The sequence below is a fragment of the Camellia sinensis genome, chromosome 8 (assembly GCF_055761805.1).
Source record: "Camellia sinensis isolate YWXY chromosome 8, ASM5576180v1, whole genome shotgun sequence".
Lineage (NCBI taxonomy): Eukaryota > Viridiplantae > Streptophyta > Magnoliopsida > Ericales > Theaceae > Camellia > Camellia sinensis.
Window position 1 is genome coordinate 113,955,983 of NC_138968.1, and position 24,144 is coordinate 113,980,126.

General features: G+C 33.5%; 1 protein-coding gene and 1 long non-coding RNA gene across 6 annotated transcripts; both read right to left on the minus strand.

The window, feature by feature from the left end:
• Positions 1 to 1,236: 1,236 nt before the first annotated feature.
• Positions 1,237 to 3,805, minus strand: LOC145797049 (uncharacterized). The gene is made up of 2 exons (XR_014338010.1): positions 3,454 to 3,805; positions 1,237 to 1,619 (listed from the first exon to the last, which is right to left on the minus strand). It is a non-coding gene; the product is annotated as an uncharacterized LOC145797049 (long non-coding RNA).
• A 6,678-nt stretch (positions 3,806 to 10,483) lies between these two features.
• LOC114291062 (3-phosphoinositide-dependent protein kinase 2) lies at positions 10,484 to 23,443 on the minus strand. 5 transcript variants are annotated; one of them, XM_028235080.2, is made up of 11 exons: positions 22,757 to 23,443; positions 16,647 to 16,827; positions 16,434 to 16,486; positions 15,710 to 15,811; positions 15,534 to 15,642; positions 15,371 to 15,449; positions 14,945 to 15,110; positions 12,282 to 12,416; positions 11,970 to 12,103; positions 11,354 to 11,576; positions 10,484 to 10,952 (listed from the first exon to the last, which is right to left on the minus strand). In XM_028235080.2, exons 1-11 carry the CDS (start codon positions 22,916 to 22,918, stop codon positions 10,869 to 10,871), a joined length of 1,428 nt encoding a protein of 475 aa, XP_028090881.2. In that variant the 5' UTR covers positions 22,919 to 23,443; the 3' UTR covers positions 10,484 to 10,868. The 5 variants fall into 5 exon arrangements, with proteins under 5 accessions (XP_028090881.2, XP_082739301.1, XP_028090883.2 ...); XM_082883175.1 differs by having other exon boundaries at positions 15,739 to 15,807; positions 22,757 to 23,442; XM_028235082.2 differs by having other exon boundaries at positions 11,970 to 12,133; positions 15,739 to 15,807; positions 22,757 to 23,442.
• Between the last annotated feature and the right edge of the window lie 701 nt (positions 23,444 to 24,144).

Genomic DNA, 24,144 nt, shown 5'->3' on the forward strand with positions numbered 1-24,144 from the left:
CTCAAATTCGGAGTCCCAAAGGAGAAGATGACAAAACCCAACGTGCTCCAAAACCCGAGATTTTCAGATTAAAATGAAGCCCTCGACGATCAACAACTTTTTTGTAAAGGCCAAAGGTGAGTAAATCACTCCTACTAGATCAAAACCTAGAGAGAAGGTAGAGTCTAGAGTGAGAGGCTCAACAATGGTGATTTTGGAAAAGTAAGAGAGAGAAGAGAAAGTGAAAAAGTGATTTGAAAAGTCACAATTTCGGGACTTTAACCCAGGTCTCCGCTCGAGCGTAAAACACCCCGCTCGAGCGTCCACTCACAGACGTCCGCTCGAGCGTCCAACCGCCCGCTCGAGCGCAGAATGCACTCGCTCAGCACATTTGCAGAACCAGGCCTCCGCTCGAGCTCCCAACCCTACGCTCGAGCTCACAACACTGCACAACAAGATACTGGATGGATGTATTCCCCGCTCGAGCGCCAACACCTCCGCTCGAGCGGACAGGCCAAAAATCTGGGCAACTAGTTTTGGTTTCTAAACTCAACCAACCTGTAACCAACCCGCCCAACACATCCTATAACTCAAATACAAAGTAAGAAAGGATGTAAACAAGATAATAAACAACTACCAACATCCACGGACACATGTCCGGATCACTGTACAACAAGGGTAAACCCGGGATCGCTATACCAATCTCCCTGGCTGTCACAACCTAAACCCGCCCCTATAGGTTTAGCATCATAACTGGCCAGTAATCCTAGGATTACCGAAGGCCTCTGAGACAGATTAACATAATATTAGGGGCTAGCGGAAGCAAATAGCAAATATATAACGTCTATTGAGTTGTGCAGACTTATACGAGACAGAAAAATTTTAAACTTTTTATTCGAACATTTACACATCATATATATATATATGCTAGACAAAAAGGGACTTAATCCTATTTACAAAATAAATAAAAACTTGTTTAATCGATCAAGAAAACAAAACTTAAACTTTTATCATATAGCCATAACCATTTGACATATCTGAAACCTCCACGGGAGGTACATAGGTTGGCTAACAAAAACAAATTACAGGCAGACGGCTCTAAACCTAGTCACGCGCCTGATCACCTACATACATAAATAATACAGTGAGTTGGAACCCAGTGAATAATAACAAAGTAAAGAGTTTTAATGAATGATATCCATCACAGAGTCAGAAATTAGAGTTTATATCAAAAACAGAGTCTTATGCATATTCAGATTTCAGTCAAAAACAGATTCATATTCATATTCTTATTTAAATCACATACAAAAATCAGAATTCATGCTTAATCTTACATAGTACATCCGTTAGCGCTAACATATCATATACAGAGTATCAAAGATCATACTTGTCAGTTCCATAGAGGAACCTCTGGCTGGATATGGATAACTTGTCAGTTCCTTACAAGAACCTCTGGCCTGGGAATGGATAACTTGTCAGTTTTATAAAAGAACCTCCACCCGGGTGCAGATAACTTGTCAGTTCCATAAAGGAACCTCTGGACTGGGAACGGATAACTTGTTAGTTCCATAAAGGAACCTCCAGCCGAGTGCAGATAACTCGTCAGTTCCATAAAGGAAGGACCGGGAACAGATAACATACTTGTGTTGCAAATAATTATCAAAAATTAGACAATCATTCATAGTACAGAACATAACATTTCATAAAACATATCTTATTTCATACACAGAAAATAATTTAACTTAAACATAGCTTTACTAAGTTATTACTCACAGATAGCTGCATAAGCAAATCAGACAGACTGGACAGATCAGATAAATTAGTCAGACAATAACGTGTGACCTACACAAGCACATAACATATACACATTGAAATACAATATCAATTCCTTGATCAACTTGACTTTTCTTATCTTTTTCTGTCTAAGTAGTCTGAAATTCTACTATGCTTATTCTTTCTTATTCAAATGAACTGGGTTCTTATTTCACATATTCTTTCATTACTAAATCATCCTTTTCTGAATACACCAATTTCTTACTTGGCTTCTTCATCAATTACTACTAATTAGTTAATGACTTATTCTTTAATCAACTAATTTATGCTAATTGTTAGCTCATTAATCTTCATTGAGTCATAAGTCATGTCTAGAATGCTTTGGAAAGAGATGAGAATAAAAATATGAACTAAATGCAATCTTCTAAAATGTATTGAAAATAGAGACCACTCGAGCGGTCTGCAAAGCTTATAAAATACTGGTTGGCCTTAATGTTCGCTCGAGTGAAAACTTTTCCGCTCGAGCAGCCAGCAAATTTCTTGTTCTTTCAAAATCAACAAAATAATTTCCAAACACATTTTCAAAACTTAAACTCTTGCATGAACCAATTTAGACATGTAATTTTATTAATAAAGGTGAACCCATGACTAATTTTCCAATTCCTAATACAAAAATTTCTTTGATCATTAAGATTAAAACCAATAATTTCATGAATATAATAATTCCAACATTCTTCTTCTTTGTTTTATAAAACATAAATTGAAGTTATAAAACCCTTTCAAATATTTACATATAAGAAATTTAAATCAAAATCAATCTAATTTTTTATTCTCAAATATAAATTATAATTTATTTTCAAATTTGTCCAAATTTAGATTTAATTTATTTTCTCTATATCAAATCCAATTTCAAACCCACAATTTTTAAAACATGAATTAAACTTTCAAGACTCTTGAAAAATTCATAATGCATGTACAATTGAAACTCAATTTCATGTTAAGACAACTAATTTCAAACCCAAAGTAAATAATTTCTAAATTAATTTTCATAAATTTAAACGTAGCTTCATTTTCTCATTTTCTTTTTAATGATATAAAACTGATTTCAAGCCCTTTTTATTTTCCTTCAAAACATGAAATTAAAGTCATAAACTCCTTATAGAATTATTCACATGTATGAAATTGACATCAAAATCACTAGTTTTATATTCTTATAAATTTTCTTCATATCAAACTCCAAATTCAAACTCATAAATCTTTTAAACATGGCTTGTCTAAAACTATACAAACTCTTAAATAATTAAGAAAACTTGATCATTTAAAAACCCTTTACATCAAAATTCTTTTAATATAAAAATTAAGTTCATTCTTCATATACTCATAATTTGTTTCCAAAATTTAGTTCTTGTTTCATCAAGACATGAAATCAATTCTTAGAAATCTTTAATGCATGTACAATTAGTATATCAAAATTTGTAGAATTTGTTCATGCATGTAGAAATGAAACTCAAATTCATGCAAGACTACAAAAATCAAACTCAACATAATTAATTCCCAATTTAACTTCCATAAATTGAACATAACTCCATTTTCTTCATCATCTTGCTAATTTCCTTTTAATTACATAAAATTGAACCTAATTATCTCTCAATTTCAGCTTTTAGGTGATTTATCTACAAAACTTGAACTTTAATTTCTTACCTAAAATCTTCAATTTGTTGAGTCTCTTGATCAAGCTTTGAGTTTCTTCCTTTTGTCTTGAATTTCTTGCTCACCCTTTCTCTCTCTCTCTCTCTCTCTCTCTCTCTTTCCCACGGTTTTCCTCCAGCCAAACCAGATTGATGAATGGCTTCAATACACTGCACCCCTATCTTTATTCCATTCTCTTCTTTTTGTTTTCTTTTTTCTTTTTTAAATCAATAATGGTGGGACACTTGTCCACCTTGAAATAATCCATATGGTGGTATGTTAGGATACACATTAGTTTAATTAAATATCACTTACTCTTGATTAATCATAATTAGCACATAACTTAATTAATCATAATTAATTACAATTCTTACATGATTTAATTAGTCTAATTTGACTTCCATTAAGGCCCAATTAATTATATTTAATCTTTATCATTCTGAATCAAATTTTAATCAAACTCTCAAAGGCTCTAAATATTAAATTAAACTTATTGCCATCAACAATTTTGATTTCCCAAATCATTAAGGCCTTCAATTTTAGCTTAAACTTCAAAATCTTTATCAATAAATTACATATTCAATTGAACACCTCATAAATAAATTTAATTCATAATAATCTTAATTCCTAATTCGGATAACTTAATTAACTCCAATTTGGACCCAATTAATCAAATTTCAATTTTATAGATCTAAATCGAATATGTAATTAAACTCTCATATGGTCCGATACTCGAAATTTAAATAATTCAATTCACTATTTGTACTTTCTTAAACCATTTAGAGCATCTCCAACGGTGACTCAGATTTTTCACCAAATCTGAGTAAAAAATGACCCATTTCACCAAATTTGATACCACTCACTCCAACGGTGCATCAAATCCCGTATCAAATCCCGTGGGTCAACCGGTGGGTCGACCGGTGGGTTGACCGGTAAGCGTAAATATTTTCATCTTTGTTTTGGTTTTGGTGGTTGACCGGCCGGTCGACCGGTAAGGCAAAAATATTTTTTTTTTTTTTTTACCTGTTTGAACTTTTTTTGACCGGTTTGAACCTATCAATTTCAAAGGAATTCAGTCGACCGGTTGGTCAACCGGCTGGGCAACCGGTTGGTCGACCGGGTCCCCTCCAACGGTCACCAACAGTGTTTTGGTGAAATCAGTATTTCGTCGTCAGTTCGATGAATTGTTTGATGAAATCTCAATCTGATATTCATTTGGTGCAGCCGTTGGAGCAGTGAATAGTAGCTTTTTCATTAAATTTTGAATTTGATATCAGTTTTGGTGAACCATTGGAGATGGTCTTAGGCTTTCAATTTCTAATTCCAAAATAAATCCTTAATAGAACCATATATGAATCAATCTCCATAATTTTCGTAAATCCCAGATTAAATTAGAATAATTGACAATTAAATTTTAAATCTCCTTAGTTAATTAAGTGCTAATCATTATACGTGATGAGGTCGTTACACTAGTAGAGGAGTTGGGCGAGGAGAGAGTGGTTGAGGGCAGGGGCGGAAGAGAGGAGAGAGTGGCCCCAAGGAGAGTGGTCTAGGTGAGAGACGGATTGAAAACCGGTGTGGAGGATAAAGAGGTCACGGACGTTGCCACAGAGGGTGAGGTGGGTGCGGGTGGCGCTTTTGAGAAGGAGCCATTTCTGGCAGATGAGGGCGGCGGAGTTGCAGTTGCGAGTGTCGGAGATGGCGGTGATTATGTTTGAGAGGATTACGTCCGAAAGGTCGGTCACGGCAGTGGAGGCGAAGGTGGTGACCATGGAAGGAAGTGAAGTGAGATTTGGATTGTGAGAGAGAGAGAGAGAGAGAGAGAGATGAAATAAGGAAGGTAGAAAGAGATAACTGAGATTTGATTTGAGAAAGTCAAATTTCTCTGTGATATATGAGTATGAGGCTGAATGATCTTAGATATTATAAAATAATATTGTGGATCTCTTCCATTACTTAAAATGAAAAAAAGACCTTAGACCAATTTTTTTTTAAATATAAAAATAGATAAATTAAAACTATCAAAATAAAAATAAAATATAAAATTATATCGTTAAAATAATTGAAAGTTTGGCATCCTCTAAAAAATTCAAAAAGTCAAAAAGTCACTATCCTATTTAAATCACATCATCTTATTTAAGTCACATCATCTCTCTAACACATCACTTCAAACCCAACCCAAATCCAACCCATATTTCATAAAAAGTCAAAAAGTACACTTATTTAGTCTTCCCAAACTTGGCCTTAAATTCAAAACCCGACCCCCTCATCATTTGATTCCATTCTTTTCGGTTTTCGTACGTCACTCGGCTTGTAGTATTCAACGTAGGTTTAGTTTAAAAAGTTACAAAATTAATACGAAAAATCAATTCGTTCTGTTCATGTCTCTTATATTTTTTTCATAAGAAATTAAAAAAATCAATTTTCAAATCAATTCTTAATTCTTGCATGGGTGGAGTATATTTCCATAATTTAAATCATTCATATTATATATAGGTCTGTCAAGAAAATTATTTTTATAAAAATATAATTGTTTGAACAATAATAATCATATGATTAGATCACATTTGTCATATAAAAAATAATAATTATACTTCAAAAAATTTATTATTTTAAAAACAAATATAATACTATAATGAATCTACAATTAGTCGATCAATATAATTCGTTGTGAGGATAAACTTATCAACGAGCCTGATAATATGAATAGCTTAAATTATTAAGTTATCCTTTGTCATAAGCCCTCGAAAGCCCAACCACTATAGGTCCTATGTGATGTGAGTCTTACACCATGTGAGTATTTGATAGAATATTTGGTCATTCATTTAGAGTCTTTAGCAATTTTGTTTTGAAAAATAACACCACTGAAAATAATTTAAACACCAAATGACTAATTCAAAAAAATAAATAAATAATACTATACTTGTGATTAAACAAACATTAAAAAAAAACTTTAAAATACTAATTAAAAAATATTTAAAAACGTAATTTGGAAAATACTATATTTTTTAAAACACTAATTCAAGAAAAAATAATAGTAAAAAATTATATGTAAATTTATTTGTGATTAAACAAACATTAAAAGAAATCAACCAATTGTGAAAAATTATTAGTTGTTATCTGTATACAGTTCAAATGAGTGTTGTATGTGGTGCAACTAGAAAATGTTAGGTGCAATTAACAACTGTGTTTAATCCCACAAAATTTTAACTTGCATCCAAAACAGAGTAAAATATATATATATATATATATATATATATATATTTCTTTATGTTTTTTTTTTATCAGCATATATTTCTTTATGCTTTGTCAATGGGTTATTTATTAACATTTGTAGTGTATTTTTACTTGCAATTTAATTAGCTTGAATTTTCACAATTTGTGTAGCCTTAAAGAACTAATTCTTCTAACTTCTAAATATTTTCTAAATTGCGTGTTTAAAAACATATTTACTCAAATGACTTAGCTTTTTAAAAAATATATATATTTCAAATTATTTGCTCAAATTAGTGTCTTCGAAAAATTAAATATTTTCAAAAAATAGTTTTTATAACTACTTGAATAACTACCATGTTAGTGCAATAAATATTCAACCCTCACTTTTTTTGCTATTAAAATTGATTCTTCAATTGAAGTGTAATTTACTCGCCGTGTTAATTATACTGAGCATTTCTGTACTTTTATTGTAATCTTATTTTAATTCTTTCACTTTCAATTGTGATAGTCAGTTCCCTAAATTTTAGGTCAAGTTGGAATCTTACTCTTCTGTCCATTTATCCTTAGGCACCGTTTGGGAAGGTGGGTTGGAGGCTTTTTTGGCTATTTTAGCCACAAAAAACAAAATAGGCTATTTTAGCCATAACAAACAAAACATCACATCCAACCCATAATCATTACATTCTTCTCTCACAAAAAAACTCAAAAAAGCCAAAAAGCCAAAAAGTCCTTCCCAAACCAAGCTTTTAAGCCCAGGCTAAAATAGCCAAAAAAGCCAAAAAGCCAAAAAGCCAACCCACTTCCCAAACGGAGGCTTAGTAAGGTTGATAATTTTTTAAACTGAATGGACCAAAATGAGATTTTAGTAAAAGTGTAAAAATTAAAGTGAGATTTTGATGAAAATATAAGAGTGTTAATAAGATTTACAAAAAATAAATAAATAAATAAGGTCTCATTTAGCACACATGACAAATTTCATAACTTTATTAACGGTATATTGATAGAAAGGTGACATTACATATTGACTTAGAATATAAGGAATTGACTCACAATTAAAAGTGAAAGAATCAAAGTGAGATTACGATGGAATAAAAAAAATGTTAAAGTGCGTGCAATTCAAGTCTTATTTCACTGCATTCCACTAAAACACAGTTTTTTCCTCTAGATGCCAATTAACCCATACTGGTATGTCTTGACAATAGCTTACAATTTTTTTCTTCTGGATGCCAATTAACCCATATTAGTAAGTCTTGATATAATAGCTTGAAGATGCGTCCCTCTTGACTTCAAGTACCAACTAGCAAGCATTCTACGTTGTTTGGAATGATTTAAATAAATGTACTCTTTAACTTTTTATGAAAAGATGTGCCAAAAAATAAAGAAGTAATGTGACGATAAAAAGTGTGCTTATATAGCACATCCCAAACAAATAAGCCTTCTTATAATAGCTTGAAGATGGGCCCTCTTTCAAGTATCAAGGTGAGTGAGATTTAAGATTTGAGTCTACTAATTGATATCTTGTGGAAGAATAAAAAAGATGTAACTCAAATGTAGGGGTGTAAATTTGGCCCACCAGCTCGTGGTCCAGTGTTGCTCAACCTGGATAGGCCTATCCAAACCCGGGCCTGAGCACAACCCGAGACCTTGGGCCTAGGCTGTCTGTTTTGAAGCCCAACCCGACCCAAAGTCCACTCCATCAGCCTACTCAAGGTCCACTCAAGGCCCGGTCCACCTGGGGCTCAGTGTCATTTGTGGTGAAAAAAATAAAATTTTGATGTAAAAAAATAGAAAAAATAGTCAGGCTCGACACTGGCCTGAGTACCCCCCAGGCCTAGACTTGGGCCTAATTTATTTCGCCCGTAGGTTGGGCTGGCCTAGCCCTGCCTGAATTTTGATAGGGGCCTGCATAGCCCGATAGTAGGACAGCCCAAGCCCAGGTGGGCTAAGCTAGGCCAGGCCGACACAGGCCAAATTTATACCCCTACTTAAGTAGCTTTGAATGGTTTGAGAAGTCATCCAGTCTGATTTGAGTTATGGTGAAAGTTACCCAAACTCAAATTGCAACTTGACATTTTTTGTCCACACCCGAGCTGAGTTAGGTTTGAATTATGTAAAATACTTAAGAGTTACTTTAATTGACCATAAAGTTGAGGCTTTCCTTTTCTTCTTCTTTTTTTCTTTTTGTTTATAACTAGGTTGATTAATTTGTTCAAATTATACTCTATCAACAATTTTTTTTTGGTAAAATCATTAATAATATTAAAATAAATAATTACTATGACACAAAAGATGAGAATTGAAGAGCCGATATGCTGCTATGGTGGTCTTTATATTTTCTGGGTGATAAAACAAAATGATAAAATATTGTCTTGCGTTACTATTGTATATGATCTAACAATTCAAATTATTGTAACATCATCCAACTGCTAATAATTATATGTATATTTAATATTATTACATATTCTTATATACAATTCAGTCTTTGGGCTGCTCTAGTTGTTTGCTACCCGAATTTAATTGAAATTTCTAAATTCCTATCAAAACTCACACCAAACTTAAAAATATATTATCCAACTTCTAAAAAACTTTAACTAATAAGTTCGGATTAAGCCTGCCTAAGTTATACCCTTACCAGCACAAGCTTCTTTATCTCTGTGGAGTACCAACTTTTGGTCATTCTCTAATATCCAACTAGGCTTTACATCACCTCGTCCTTGCAGGTCAATAATTGAATTTATCATGATTTCCTACTTTCAATAATCTTTTATCACTACTTAAATTTGAAAATCTCCAGTGTGTGAAATTTTTAGTTTTGAAACTGAAAACTGTGACACTAAAAATTCAATCTTCAAGCTGTATTTTTCAGAGTACCAACACAATTTGAAAGTGAAAAAAAATAAAAAAAATAAAAAGTAATAGGACCAAATGAAAACAAGTACATAAAGTAGGACTTATCACTAATTTTCCATCAAAAGAAAAGTTTTTGAATAAAAGAGGTCAGGTTTTTAACATTTTTTGTTTTTTAACTCAAGATTAATTACATTTCACCCTCTTCAACTATAATTAAAATCAGTTTACCCCCATCAATTTTAAAACCGTACATTTATACCCCTAAACTATCAAAAAACTAAACAAAAAAATCTTCCTAGATAATAAAAAAATTGTCCCGTGTTTGTTTTTTGTTTTTGTTTTCACCAAAAACAAACATAAACATGGAAAGTTTCTATTTTCACACATCATTTCTTCTTTGTGCACACACTTAATGAATAAAAAATTATTACAATTTTACCACTAAATAAAATTACTAATATAGACATTGTAACACAACCCACATTAAAACTTGAGTTTTCTCAGTACACAACCCACTTTTATCTTTCGCTATTGTTCATAAGTTTCTTGAGAAAGTATTTGTGACAGAAAGTTGACTCCCTTATTGCTTTTCTGATTAATATTTTTATCAAGTTTTATATATATGTATGTATTTGTATGTTATGTGTGTGCCCTCACATAGATTTGGGGGTTATTGAGCTAATGATAATTGATCTGGCAAAAAGATTTGTTCAATCAAAAATTGAAACAATCACAAATTAACGTGTTTGATAGCTAGATGCGTGTATGTTGGAGTCTTGAACGCCTGCAAGAGAGAATAAGGTTGAAGCATTTAACATCTTGAATAAAACTCCTCTTAGTGTTGTGTGTGTGTGTACTATATTATCTTGAGTAGGGTATAATTGGAACAATTGTGTGTGGATCGAGAGAAATACATATTTCAAATTCATTAAGTGTGCGCTTTGAGAGATAATGTACACATAGAACAAATGGTGTGTGAGAATAGAATTACTCATAAACATGTTTAATGTATTTTTTTGTAAAACGAAAAATAATATGTAAACAATTACAAAAACAGTATTTCCAAGTGGCTTGTATTTTATCTAGTCACATAAAACCAGTAATGAACACATCCCTCTGCAAACCTTGCAACAAGGACAATTCCCATCACAATTACACAACAAAACCCTTGCCACAAAAGTTTACTGTAAATCGAAAGAGTGAAGGTTGTACCTTAAATAGGGCTGGCTCTGCGACTTGAAATCATTTTCTTTAACAAAAATCCCTTGGGAGCATCCAACTGTTTTTGGGATCTCCATGTTCCTCTCTCTACAATATTGTTACATCCAAAGAATCGTGTTGTCAAAAACCGCAAACAGAAATCACCGGTTTTGGAGGGCCTCAATTGCCTTTTTCCATTGCATCGCTCGTTGCTTCGCATCCTCAAATGACAAAACCTTCTTCGGCTGCAGCCAAAAAATAAATAAATTTGAGGCAAATAAATGGAATGAAAATTAGGCACATTTTGTTACCATTCTTTTGGTCATTGCACTGAGGGAAAAGAAAAATCACAGAAATGGCACATGTTAAGCTTACACCAATTTTTTAGAATCAAATCATTTCTACATTAGGAAATATCTATCCTTCACAGAAAATTATAGAGAAAACACCAGAAAAATAATCTCGCAAAGCCATTTTGTAAATAAAAACCATCCTCATGGATATTTGAATTTTTTGATTGTATATCATCACTCTGACTTATTGAAGTACTTGGATTACATCCACCATGATAAGTGACTGCAGTGACAATAGAATACACCTTGATCAGAGTAAATATGTGTCCCCAATGAGAGGAAAGTGGACTTACAGTGAAAATCTTGAAAAGAGAAGGGCTCATAACTTGGACGTTAAGTTCATTAGAGTTGTCAGACCAGATTATATTCCCTTTAACCACCAACTTCGAAGGATCCAAATAAATCAACTTCGGCTTGTTTGTGAGGATAAGCTGAACTTTCTTGTTTGTCAGTTTTTGAATCTTCTTGACCATTGAGATCATAAGGACGGATTCACCAGGCTCCAAAAACTGTTGCCTGTGAAAATTCCAGAACAATGAATTAGATAAAGCCAATTTGATGACCAAGTGAAACTAGCACAAATTCGTATCACTAAAACTAAAAATTGATCCTCTCACAAAGTTCACAGCTGAAACATTGTTTGGGATGCAACTAAAAAAACCGCTTTTTGGCTACATAAGCTAAACAGGCAAAAAATTATCAACTAAGAAAGTCAAAAAGCAAGTCAACCTTTCCACTCACAAAAAAGCAACTTTTTTAGCAACTTTCCAAACACATTAGCTTTTTTAGCTTCTCAAAAAGCCAAAAAGTCGCTAAAAAGTCAATACCAAACAACCTAAATCTCAATGGCGGTTTACAATCACAGGAAGTTGATGCAACAACAGCAGTAAAACAACACTCGATATTTACCATTTTGAATCGAAGGAATCAATTGAAGCAATCCTAGTTACATGGCCAGCGTCAGAAGATGATGCAGAACCACCATTCCCATCATGTTGTCTTGTTGAACCATCCCCAACGTGAGATGGGTTCCAAGAAGAATCCTGAACATCATCACTGTCACTCGAATGAGCCTAAAAGATTTGAGACAGCAAGTTAAAATAATTGCACGCAAGTCATTTAGAACCCACAAAACTGCCAGGGGAAAGAAGGATTCCTTTGTCAAAAAATAAAAAATAAACATCAATATTAAAACACAAAGAGAACATATAGAAAGCATACCTTTTGCTCCAAAGCAAGTTGTGGAGGAATTTGCGCCCTTAAATTCTTCCAGTCAACTCCCCTAAAGAACGGATGCATCTTGAGTGAATCATAACCATCAGGCCCGGCACCTGGTCTTCTGGTGGGGTCAATATCCTGTGTCATGGTTTCACTGTTAGTTAAAGGCAAAGTTAGACACTTCAATAAGAGTCCGTTTGGATGGATGTGGAGTTGATATTGATAATTCAAGGAGAATAACTCAATTTTGGATTTGATGGTTTATCTATGAATTTCAAGGTTAAATTGAATAGCTTTATCATTATGTATTTAAAATAACTGTACAAACGTAGTTATTTGAAATCATGCTAAGGATTCTCTTCTAGCTACAAAGATCTACTAAAATACATCTTTTTATCTCAACTTATTTTCTTCTATAGGTTTTTCTAATCCACTTATAATAGCTTACTCTTCAATATTTTTAACCTCAAACCCCATGATTTGAAATGCACATCCATCCTAACAAACCCTAAAGAAAATGGTACAGGCATTTCTTTAAACTGAGAAAACAAAGGATGTAATTTTGTTGCCAAGTTAACTAAAGATCCTCGGATTTAATAGAATTTTAAGGCTTATGCCCAGAGGAGTGACTTAGGAGAAGGCTTGAGAAAAGTAACCTCCCTCCAGGTTGGGCCTCTAATGCTTAATCCTAGAAGGCTTATGTCTTGGACTGAAGCTTACATGAAACATAACCTTCTGACCCCCTTTCAAAGTTACATTTACATTTACTATTCATATTGCAATTTTGAGGGTTTTGAATGACATCATTTCTTTTTCATTTTGACAAATAACATAAACACCAATAGGTGTTAGGGGGTCTTAACAAAGTAGATGTGAACTATATAATAAAAAGCAAGCTAAACAAAAAAACTATAAAGGATCCCTCTACTCAGACACTCAAGACTCCTAAGAAGTTCACATAGAGGTCAATAAGCCAAGGCATGAGATCCAATAAACCAAACAATAAATGCTTAAGCTTCCAGTAACTTGAACAATTGTCTCTCTCTCCTATTATACCAAAAAAAGGTATAATGGTGCCACTTCCACATTTTTCTTAACCTAATCCTCCTCCATGGACAACACCCATGCCCAAGGTTTCAAAAAGCGGTGTTACGTAACGGTTGTTGGTGTTACGTAACGGTTGCGGCTATAGGCACTACCCGTTACACCCGCTTTTGCGGTGCAACGGAAATTCACACCATGCCAAAATCTACCCTTTCACACATTCAATGTATGACTCAGACTCAGTGAACCCCAAGAATAACTAGCAGCTAACTCTGTAGCTCCCAAGTTAACATCTTGCCAATGCAATATGAGCTTGACACAAAAACTTTACGCTAGAGGCCTTAAATATCAATGAATCCTCCCTACCACCAAGAGGCATGAATCCATAAAGCAATCAAAGCCTGCATCAAGCAAACAACTGCTTCTTGATCCAAGTACTGAGCTACCACAATGAATTGTAAATACCAAATGGGTCCTTGATCCATGAATTTAATCATCTGGTATTTTTGAATGACAACTTACCAAATTAGAAGTTAATTTTCTATCAACCATCTTCTAGTAAAAAAAAATGGTCATTCTCTTTTTGATATGCTGAATAATCTAGCTATTCAAATAAGAATAATTATGCAAGGACTTTAATTACAAAGCAATGTGAATCTTGGTTTTGCCTTTGTTAGAGATAAGATTCTAAACATGTAATGATCTTATTTTAACAGACTTATAGCATGATTTTCAGATATTGCAACTCCTTAAGTACTCATACTATTAATAAGTAGTTGGCGCACAACAACATTTGTGGAGCAAGCACACATGCCAAGGCACAATTGCAGCTCACTCAGATAATTTCCTTGGAGCCATCTGAGGTCTTATACATTGAAGAATAAAGCCATCTGTGTAATTATAAGAATACAATGTGCTGTTAGCATTATGGCTCTGCATAAAATTGAACTGGAAATCAAAAAACTTTTATGAACCTAATCAGTTTGGATAGGAACCAATGATGCCAACAAGAATGCAAGGCAACAAATGGCAACATTAATATTGGATACAAGATAAGCAAATCCAGAATGTAATTTATCTTTATAATTGCCTTATTTTTCCAATTTTATGGAAAAGGTAATGCCCATGTAGGATATATAGGTTCCCCCAACAATATGCCTATCATCAATTCTATCTATACCTGTCTCCAGAAAGTTCATCAATTCTCTCTCCTATATATGTATATGTACATATACATATATGAAATCTCTAAATCAGTATGTTCATATGAAAATAAATCTGTATCCTATGTTACAGTTGAAAATGAATTTGTTCACACTCTTTTAGTGTGTGAACAATACATAAAATATGATTGGTCCAAAAGTATGGACCCCATATCCAAAAAGTGTTATGACCCACCCAAAATGAAGTCCCACTATTCTACACCAATCAAAACGTAAGTATTAACAAAATCGGACTCTGTTACAGTCCGTGCGAATAGTAAGACCAATTTTCAGTTCAAAGTGTATTCTATAACAACAAATTACAAGGATGAGAAAAGGGGAGGAGGAGATTGAAGCTCAAATGTACAAGCATTGCATGCTTAAACTGAAAGAGAAGCAATTGATGAGTAATAAGATTACCAATAATTGGTCAATGAGATCTCTAGCTTCTTCTGAAAAATAATTTGGATATCTGATATCTCTGGCAATAATTCTTTGGAAAATGAGCCACTCACTAGCATCTTTAAAGGGAGAAGTGCCTGAAAGCATCTGGTACACAGTGCAGCCGAGTGCCCAAAGGTCATTTCTGTTCAAATGCAATCAAAAGAAGAAAATAAGTCCCCCAACAAAGATGACACATAAAAATTAACATAAAGAACATAAAGGAAAACAATAGAAACCACCCATTCAAAATATCAGAATAACTCTAAAAGAGCCAAAACAAGCTCATATTACATTCCAGTGACAACTGGCTTTTTCATTTTTTTTTTTCATTTTTTTTTTTTTCCCTGTGTACTAAGAATACAGAAGAAGTTACTAGACTCCTTCAAGAAGTGAGTCCCTTACCCAAAAGTTGCTGGAGAAGAATTTAGAACTTCTGGGGGGACATAAGCAGCTGTTCCAACAAACGTGCAGGCTTTATCATCTGAAAAAGGAGATAAATGAGAACAGTTTAACACATTACTCAATCACAATATTGATATATTCCTGACCAGTGTGATAAATTTACCAGATGATGCATTAGGAAGGATTGTAATCTGACTATCCTGCATGGGCTTCACACTACCAAAATCAGCAATTTTAATATGCCCTTCAGCAGTGAGTAGCAGGTTCTCTGGCTGCATTTGAGAAACTATTAGCATTTCCCATATTGCCTATAAAACAGTGCATTATGGAGTGAATTACCTTAATATCTCGATGTATCAATCCCATACCATGTATGTACTCAAGAGCATCGACAACTTCAGCTGCATAGAACCGAGTTTCATCCTCTGGCAAACGGCCTTTCTGTCCACATTCAAATTTAGTGGATATTGGACATCATACAGTGAGAAACTAGGTAAGCAACACACACCACAGTATCAAACATAACAACAACTTTGAACTTCACGTATCACTTGACACTCGAAACAATGAGGAGCTGTAGGCACTGTTTGGTTGAGTTTTTAAAATCTGTCTTCTAAAGAAAAAAAACTCAAAAACTAATTTGGTAAAATGAGTGTTTTATTTCTTTCACCAAATTAGTTTTCAATTTTTTTTAGAAAACAGATTCTAAAAACTCAACCAAACAAAGCCGTAATCTTCTTATAGATTCTCACATAAACTTCCAAAATTTAAAGAATTCTATTTGTATGACTAAAAGCTTCCTGGTAGAAAGACACCTAAGCAGGTAATCCAGTGTCTCCAAAATAATTGAGTCATGTCGCGAGTCTTGTGACTGATTGAGGATACATAAGCAATATAGAGCTAGTCATCAGAAACTAGAAAAGTGTAATCTAGAAAAAAGATAAAATTATTACATCATAGTCCAACAAAATAATTGCTAGAGACAATTGTTAAGAAGTTCTGATGATTTTACACTAGGAAAAGTAAAATATGTATCCCGATATTTTTGAAATTATTTACTTACCCTGGTTATTTGATCAAAAAGTTCACCACCTTCACAGGACTCAAGTGCCATGTCTTCACATATAATAAAATGTACCAATGTCAGATAACAAACCCAGTTAGTTAAAAACCAAACATAACAAAGGAAGGAAAAAGAAAAAAGAAAAAAAGAACAGGTTTTTGTGTGAATCTGGACAAATGAAATTTCAACTACACTTGAACCAAAAATACCTACATAGAGAAAAAGTATCTTGAAATGTAAAAAAGAGCCGCACAATGCCTGGATGATCCAACTGATCTAGCACAATACGCTCCAACTTCACATAATTGGTTTTGTTTTCTTTCGTAATAAATTTTTTATCCATGATCTTCAAGGCGTATACAATTTCTGAGTCTTTCTTCCTTGCTCGCACCACCTGGTGAAAACATTGATTGGAAGTAAGCAAATCTGAATAACACAAGTTAACAATGATATACCAAAAAAGAGTACAAGAAGACAAAACTGAAAAACTCTAGATATACAGGTTAATGTATGTCACTAACAAAATGCAAGAATTCTAACACAAAATGATACCCATCAATAGAGATACAATTTTTGCCACCCCAAATGAGAATGCAGATAAAAAATGGGAACACAGAATTTTAAAATTAGTAAAGCTGTGTACTCGTACCAAAATCAGAATAACTTGAATAAAAAGATTTGATGGCAACAAATAACATTGTTTAAGCACATCTGATGACAGCACACAGCATTTCCCGCAAAGCATCCAACAGATATTGACACAAAAAACTCAAATCCCCAATAATTGGAATTCACCATCAAATGGTATGTGAAACACTTTGATAATAACAACTGTATGTTATAGAGAATATATGATGTATATTTTCAGGAAACAATTTCAGGAAGCCTGTAAGACACATGTTTTAGGAAACATTTTCAGGAAGTCTGTCTATTCAAGTAACAACAATGTCTCAAGTCAATATTCATTCAAACATCGCAATGCTATAGGACTGAGAATTATATAAAATAACTGCTCACATCAGTTTTAATTCTGTAATTTGACTTGAAACATACCACTGCACCTATGAAGGATGGATACTTTAACAAACATGTCGTACCCATAATATGTACTAGTACTTTGCATGATAATTCTACATACGTACTGGGTATACGAAACATGTACCTAGATTTTTTCTTAAGTTTTTCCGTAACCGAGAGGTACCTTAATTCTTTCTTCTTCATTTTTCCATAACCCAGAGGTAACTAGTATATAACTAAGCTACACCTCAGCCAAAATAATATTTTCTTTTATACAGAGGTGAAGTTAGTTTCGTTGGACTTTTTGTTTTTTTATGCTTAACATGATTTTAAAATTAAGCTTTGGTTTGTAAGTTATTTAATATAATGACATTTAATTTTGGATTAAATGTGAATTGTAGGTTGGATCTTAATTATCTAAACTGTTTAACTAATTTTTGCTTTACTCTAAATTAAAAATAAATATTTTTTTATAAACATACCAAGTCATACCCGTACCCTATTTTTTTTAGATTTTACTGTATCAACATACCAATACTCATACCAGTGTTTCATAGCATTGCACAGCATTGAAACTCCCTCAATATTAACAGCCTTAAAACACCAAAAGACTTCCATGTACACAACTCAAAGAGCGCAGTGGTTAGTTCAAGTTCATAATTTTAATACTTGTTAAGTAACTTTTCTCAAATTTTACATAAAAGCTCTATAATTGCTTGAAGGAAACTTCAATTTTCTAGACATGATCATCACATATTGCCTCGGTACAAAAGTAATGTGCAATATATAATCATAAGGGCACCCTTCACTCAACAACTAGGTTTTAAGATTAAGTTGGGATGGCAAAATTACCCGACCAAACTGTATTTGGTCCAACCCAATTTTAAAAGAAAAGGTTTGTGAGAGCATTGAAAGGGTAAGGTCGAGTATAGACCAATTTTAAAACAAAATGTTTGTAAGAGCATTGAAAGGGTAAGGTCGAGTATATGGGTAGGTAGGTCAAAATTGTTATGGTTAAGATAAAGTATGAAACTATATCGCTAGATTAGTTGAATTTGAAATCATGAATTCACGCACGAAACCTAGAATTACTTGACCTGTTTCCATTCTAAACCCCCCCACCCCCACACCACAAAACACCTCCCAAGCTCTTGCCACATACAAGCCAAGGACACGCACCCTACCCATCTCTGGCTCTCCAACTCGAATATCATGTTACACGATCCTGAGTAAAACTCAACATGTAGTTGTTGAGGCAAGGGTGCACTCATCCTTCTACCCCCATTTGGCATCACTTATAGATTAGCCTTTTTGTAACAATCTGTTCTAGATGACTGCTCGAGCGGTGATGCGAAGCTTCCAGTATCTTGGTTGTTTGCAGGCAGGAACGCTCGAGCAGTAATGTGGTCGTTCGGACATAGAAATGAAACTCCCAGTATTTTCACTATAGCTCTGCAAAACTTCTAAAACCTTGCATTTTCCGCTCGATCGGTGGGAAGTTCGCTTGAGCGGTCTCATTGATTTTGTGTACTCTGCTCGAGCGATTGAAAGTTCGCTTGAGTGGTCTATTTGGCACAGCAATTTTAAAAGTCAATCTAAACACTTTTTCTCTCACTTTTCCATACCTTCTCTCTCTTTATCACCCATTCCCGAACCCTAACCCTAAAAAACACTTGATTTCTCTTAGTTTTACCCAAGATCCACCCTAGATCTTCAAAGAGGGTTGAAGAACAAGCTTGGATCAAGAGTTCTATCGACTTTGCGATTTCATCAAAGTTTAGAGTTCGGACTTCATCTCTTGTCATCAACCTTGAGATAGAGGTACTTTTAACTTGTTATATTTTTGATTTTGAGCACATATGTGATATTTTTTCTAGTTATAGACATGGATGAGATGATTTTGTGTCATAAGTGGGTTTGATCAATAAAAGGGGGTTACACCTCACGATTATGGAAAAGTTTATGAATATTCTTGTTGATTATGGTTATAAATGGTAAATATTAGCTCTTTATGTATAAAGAAGGGAAAGGCCCCAGTTTTCTTAAAACCTTCAATTTCAAATTTGTTCAATAAAAGAAATTTGGTTCAATTGGTCTCCTACTCTTGAAATTGGATGTATTGACTTGATTTTTATGTTGGAATATGCAATTTTGGGAACCTCTTAACACAAAACCTTGAGAGGATGACAAGTATGACTTGGAAAATTTCTTTAATTGTGAATGTCTTAAATTGTTAGATTGTGGTGAATTGAAATTACCTTAGGGAATTGAGATTTGAAAACTCGTGCATCATATGCATTTATTAATTATACTTTGTGGCTTTAAATTGTTAATGATTGGAAAGCATTGGAAAGGGGTTAAATGGCGTAAGAGTTTCGATTGTGTGTCGGGTTTTGGTTTTTGGGTTGTATATCATATATTGGTACCCGCGCAGGGAGTCAAGGTGCCTAATTGTCCTGTCTTGTGCATATCGCCGAACGAATATGGGAAAAGTTTTAGAGTGTCCACAAGCTTGCTGTTTTTAGAGTCAGCGAATGTGGAAAACATGATTTTGGGTGTCCACAAGCCCGCCGTTTCTGAAGTCGGCAAACGTGGAAGACTAAGGTCTTGGGTGCCCAACGCCCCCCTGTTTCTAGAATCGACAGATGTGGGATTACTTTCTATATATATATATATATATATACATAATGTATTTATGGTATACGACTCTTGTATAGAGATGTCATAGCATATTTGTACCCCATGTTTTGACTGAGAATTTGTTGTTGACATTACATAGCTTGGCATTATGGTTTTTAAAAAGGAACGGACATGGATTTTTCTTATCTCTTGCATGACATGATCACATGTATCTCAATTAATTATATAACTTTGTTAATGGTATTTCCTACTGGACAATTGCTCACTCCAAAACTAACAACCTTTCAGGGGGATGATGTTGATGTGTTAACAAAGTGATTGGCATCGAGATGTATTTTTGGATAGGAGCACGGAGGCTCTTTCATGTGCTATGTGTTGAAGCCTCAAGCTATTCTTTTGTGATGGAAACTAAATTCCACCTTTCGTGTATTCAAGTGCACACCTTGAGAAGATGTTTGCCTTATGGCATTTATATTTTGTATTATCTCTTATCCATTGAACTGTTGTCATTATTTGAAGAATGTATTTATACATAAATCGTTCAACGGGGAAAATATGAATTTTGAGTCATGTAACAAATTATTTAATGGTTTGAGGTGTTGTCATTTGTTATAATGTTTTTAAATTAACAGTGTCAATTGATGATGAAGTTTCGGAGCGTTGCAAATTGGTATCAGAGCTAACCGGATTTGAATACCTGTAGCTCGTGGGACATGGCTTACACCATAATGGATTTATCATGTTAGGATGGGACGTTAGTGCCTTATATGTTTGTGTTTATATGCTTGTGTGACTATGTGAGTATAGGGTCAAGTTTCTAAGATACGATCTGCATCCATTACACTCATCGAAGACCCTTTGGAAAGGCTGATCAATGTTTTTTCTACTAGAAAGTCCTTGAGCATTGTGGGACGAGTTGATATCTTAGAAGGGTGACCAGTATGTGCTCTCTGTGTATGTGCTTATGTGGTTTTCCTTATGTGAAATAAATACATGAGTAGAGTTGAAATTATTCGGGTGTGACTTGTGGAATGACGTGTGAGAACGTGAATTGTGAGTTAATTTTATTCTACCTTTACTTTCATATAGGATGTCTGGACGTGGCAGAAGCCGTGGTAGACCTCGCTACGGTGGTCGGTATATTCCAGCCCAACAAGATCTTCCTCCCCAAGAAGAAGGGGTAAACTCAACTTGAACCAACACGTGAACACCCCTAGTCCTTATGGAAATCAACCCCAAGATTTCGTTTTTGAGACAAGAGTGCACTCACGCTTATAGAACCATTTGGCATCACTTGTAAGTTAGCTTTTTAGATTATTAGCTTAAAGAATTAAAATAAGTTATAAATTTGTTTGGTGTAACTTTTGATAATATATGAAAAAGTTAAAACTTGTTTTGTTAACAAATTGTTACATATCCTTTTTATTGTGCAAATATCCAGAATGCACTCAAAAGTTATAATTAGGACAAAAGAGATGGGGTTGTTTCATTTATACATATTTAAAAAATTGTTAGTAAAATTTTTGTTAGGCTTAGATCGACAGAGCGTTAACTAAAATCTCACCAAACAACACACTGATCAAGCAATTGTGTTGAGCTTCTATGCCTTGAAAGCTCAAAGAGTTCCTTGGAGTAAAAATAATGGCAATACAAACTAGAAGAAGAGAAAGAGAGAAGAAGAAACAAATTGTAACTCGAGAAAATCTTAATTTTTCTGTTCAAACAAGCAAAAAATGTCAAACAGATTATAATTAAAATTACAAACAAACACTATTAGTCATCTTTTTTCAAACAAATAAGCTAAATAATTTGACTTATAAGTGCTACCAAACGGGGCCTACATACTACATATTACTTTCATAATAAGGAATGAGATTGCTATTCTTCTGAAGTTCATAAAAGCTAAGGGCAGAGCAGACAGTATTAGATGTGAGGATGGTTATGTGTCAGGCTGTCCGCCTAAACCGAAAGCAGTTTTAGACTAGGTGGTCCGAAATCAAATTGGCTTTATCGTTAGACATAGCTTGCTGCTGAAAAATTTAATAGGCTAATGCGACTCGCTTCACTCTTCAAGCTCGTGGCTATGCTCTGTCCTAACGATTCCTTGTGTTCAATTCATTAACACCTTTCCTTTGCTGTCGGTTTAAGAATTAAAGGTAAGACAAGTTAAGCATAATGAAATTGTGTCTCGGTCTCTAGGCTTAAAAAGCACGAGAATCAGAAGACTCTGCAACAGATTCAAATCTTCAGGCAACATGGGACTTCGCTTCACAATAATATGTTCATCTATCCTAGATTAATCAAAACTTTGGAGGGCCGTACACCTAAATTTGTTATATAATATTACAAGTAAATAAAAAGAAGAAAGTTTTCATTTGGTATAATCCACAAATTCCATAAGGAGAAAGAAAAGAGAATATGGAAATCAGATTTTATGCCCACAACCAACATAAATATACAAGATAAACAAATTAGAAAGATGAAAAGATGGATGAAACATGACATTCAAATTAACCTCTAATGAACATAAATCATCAAAACACCATAATAAATCAACATAAATCAAATTAATTCAAAATAATAATAATAAATAAAGGGATAATCCGGAATTAACCCAAATAAATAAGTAAAGTAAAAAAATTTAATATGAGGAAGAAAAATGAGACCTTGGAATAAGAACCAACGCCGTAGATCCTGCCCAATTCGAACTCTTGGATGGTGAAATTCTCTTGGGGTGCCCTAAATGCGAAGCTCTTAGATCTGGGTAAGTTCCCTCCATTGGAAGAATTGCTCTCAATCCTCAGCTTTGAATCAAAATCCTTCTCCATATTAGCTGCCGCTCCAGACCCAACATTTCTCTCTCTAAAATTCCCTATTTAATATATAAAAATAGATACATATATAGTATAGTTTTTTCTGTTTATAAATATCAATCTCTCTCTTTCTCTCTCTCTCTTCTAAAAATAGCACACACACACTCTCTCTCTCTCTAGAAATCTTGGAAGAAGAGTAGGGCGGTCGTCGTCGTCACGGCCTCCAATGAAAAGGGGAATTAGGACCGGTGAACAGGACAGAGCAGAAGAAGAGCGAAGGCATGGTACATTCAGATCAGATTGTCTTTATATATTCCTTCTTTGAACCAATCTCATAAAGCCACCACACCACCACTTGAGACATCACTAAACTAAAGCAAATGATTCCTTTTATGTATATGTGCCTATATAATATATAAATATATAGTTTTCAACAGAGGTCTCTGCAAAATTATCAGCTTTATTTGAAAACCCTAGATAGAAAGCTAGTCACAGAGGGAGATCAATGGAGGAGAAGTGGATGGGAAAATTCTACCATACATAAAATGGTGGTGTCTGGAAATGAGTTTTTATGTAAGTGTTTTTTTTAGTTGTAAGATATTATTAGGAAAAAAAAATTGTATTTACGAAGATAGTTAAATTTTTTGTGGTTAAATGTTTATAAGATTTGATGTGATATTTTATTTGGATTTATTTTTTTAATTTTGTAATTTTCTTGTCTTTTAGTTAAAAAAAAAAAAAAAACTCAAAAAATTTGTTCTCAAATACGGCCAATGTATGGTACAGAAAAAAAAAAAAAAAAAAAAAAAAAAAAAAAAAAAAAAAAAAAAAAGACTAAGATGAATGTTGGCTCTCATAAATTTAGGTGGAAAAGGGAAAGTGATTTTCTAAAAAATAAGGTGGTTTTACAGCAAGTAAAATAATTTTGGTTAATTTTAAAGTAAAACAAAATGATGGTAATTTATAATTTGCTCCAAATATATTTATGATTTGGTATTTACTTATTCATTATTTGTTATGAATAAAAACTTATTATTTAAAATATTACTTACTATTGGTCACCTTTAGTTCTTGAAAAGTGTGCTTTTTTTATATTTTAAATTAATTTTAAATACATAAAACTAATGGAACCAAATTTAACTATTTTTTCTCTATATTTTGTCTTGAAATGATTTGTAAAATGTAAAATGTGATTTGTAGATATTAATTTGTTAAAATTTATTAATCATTATTGTGAAACA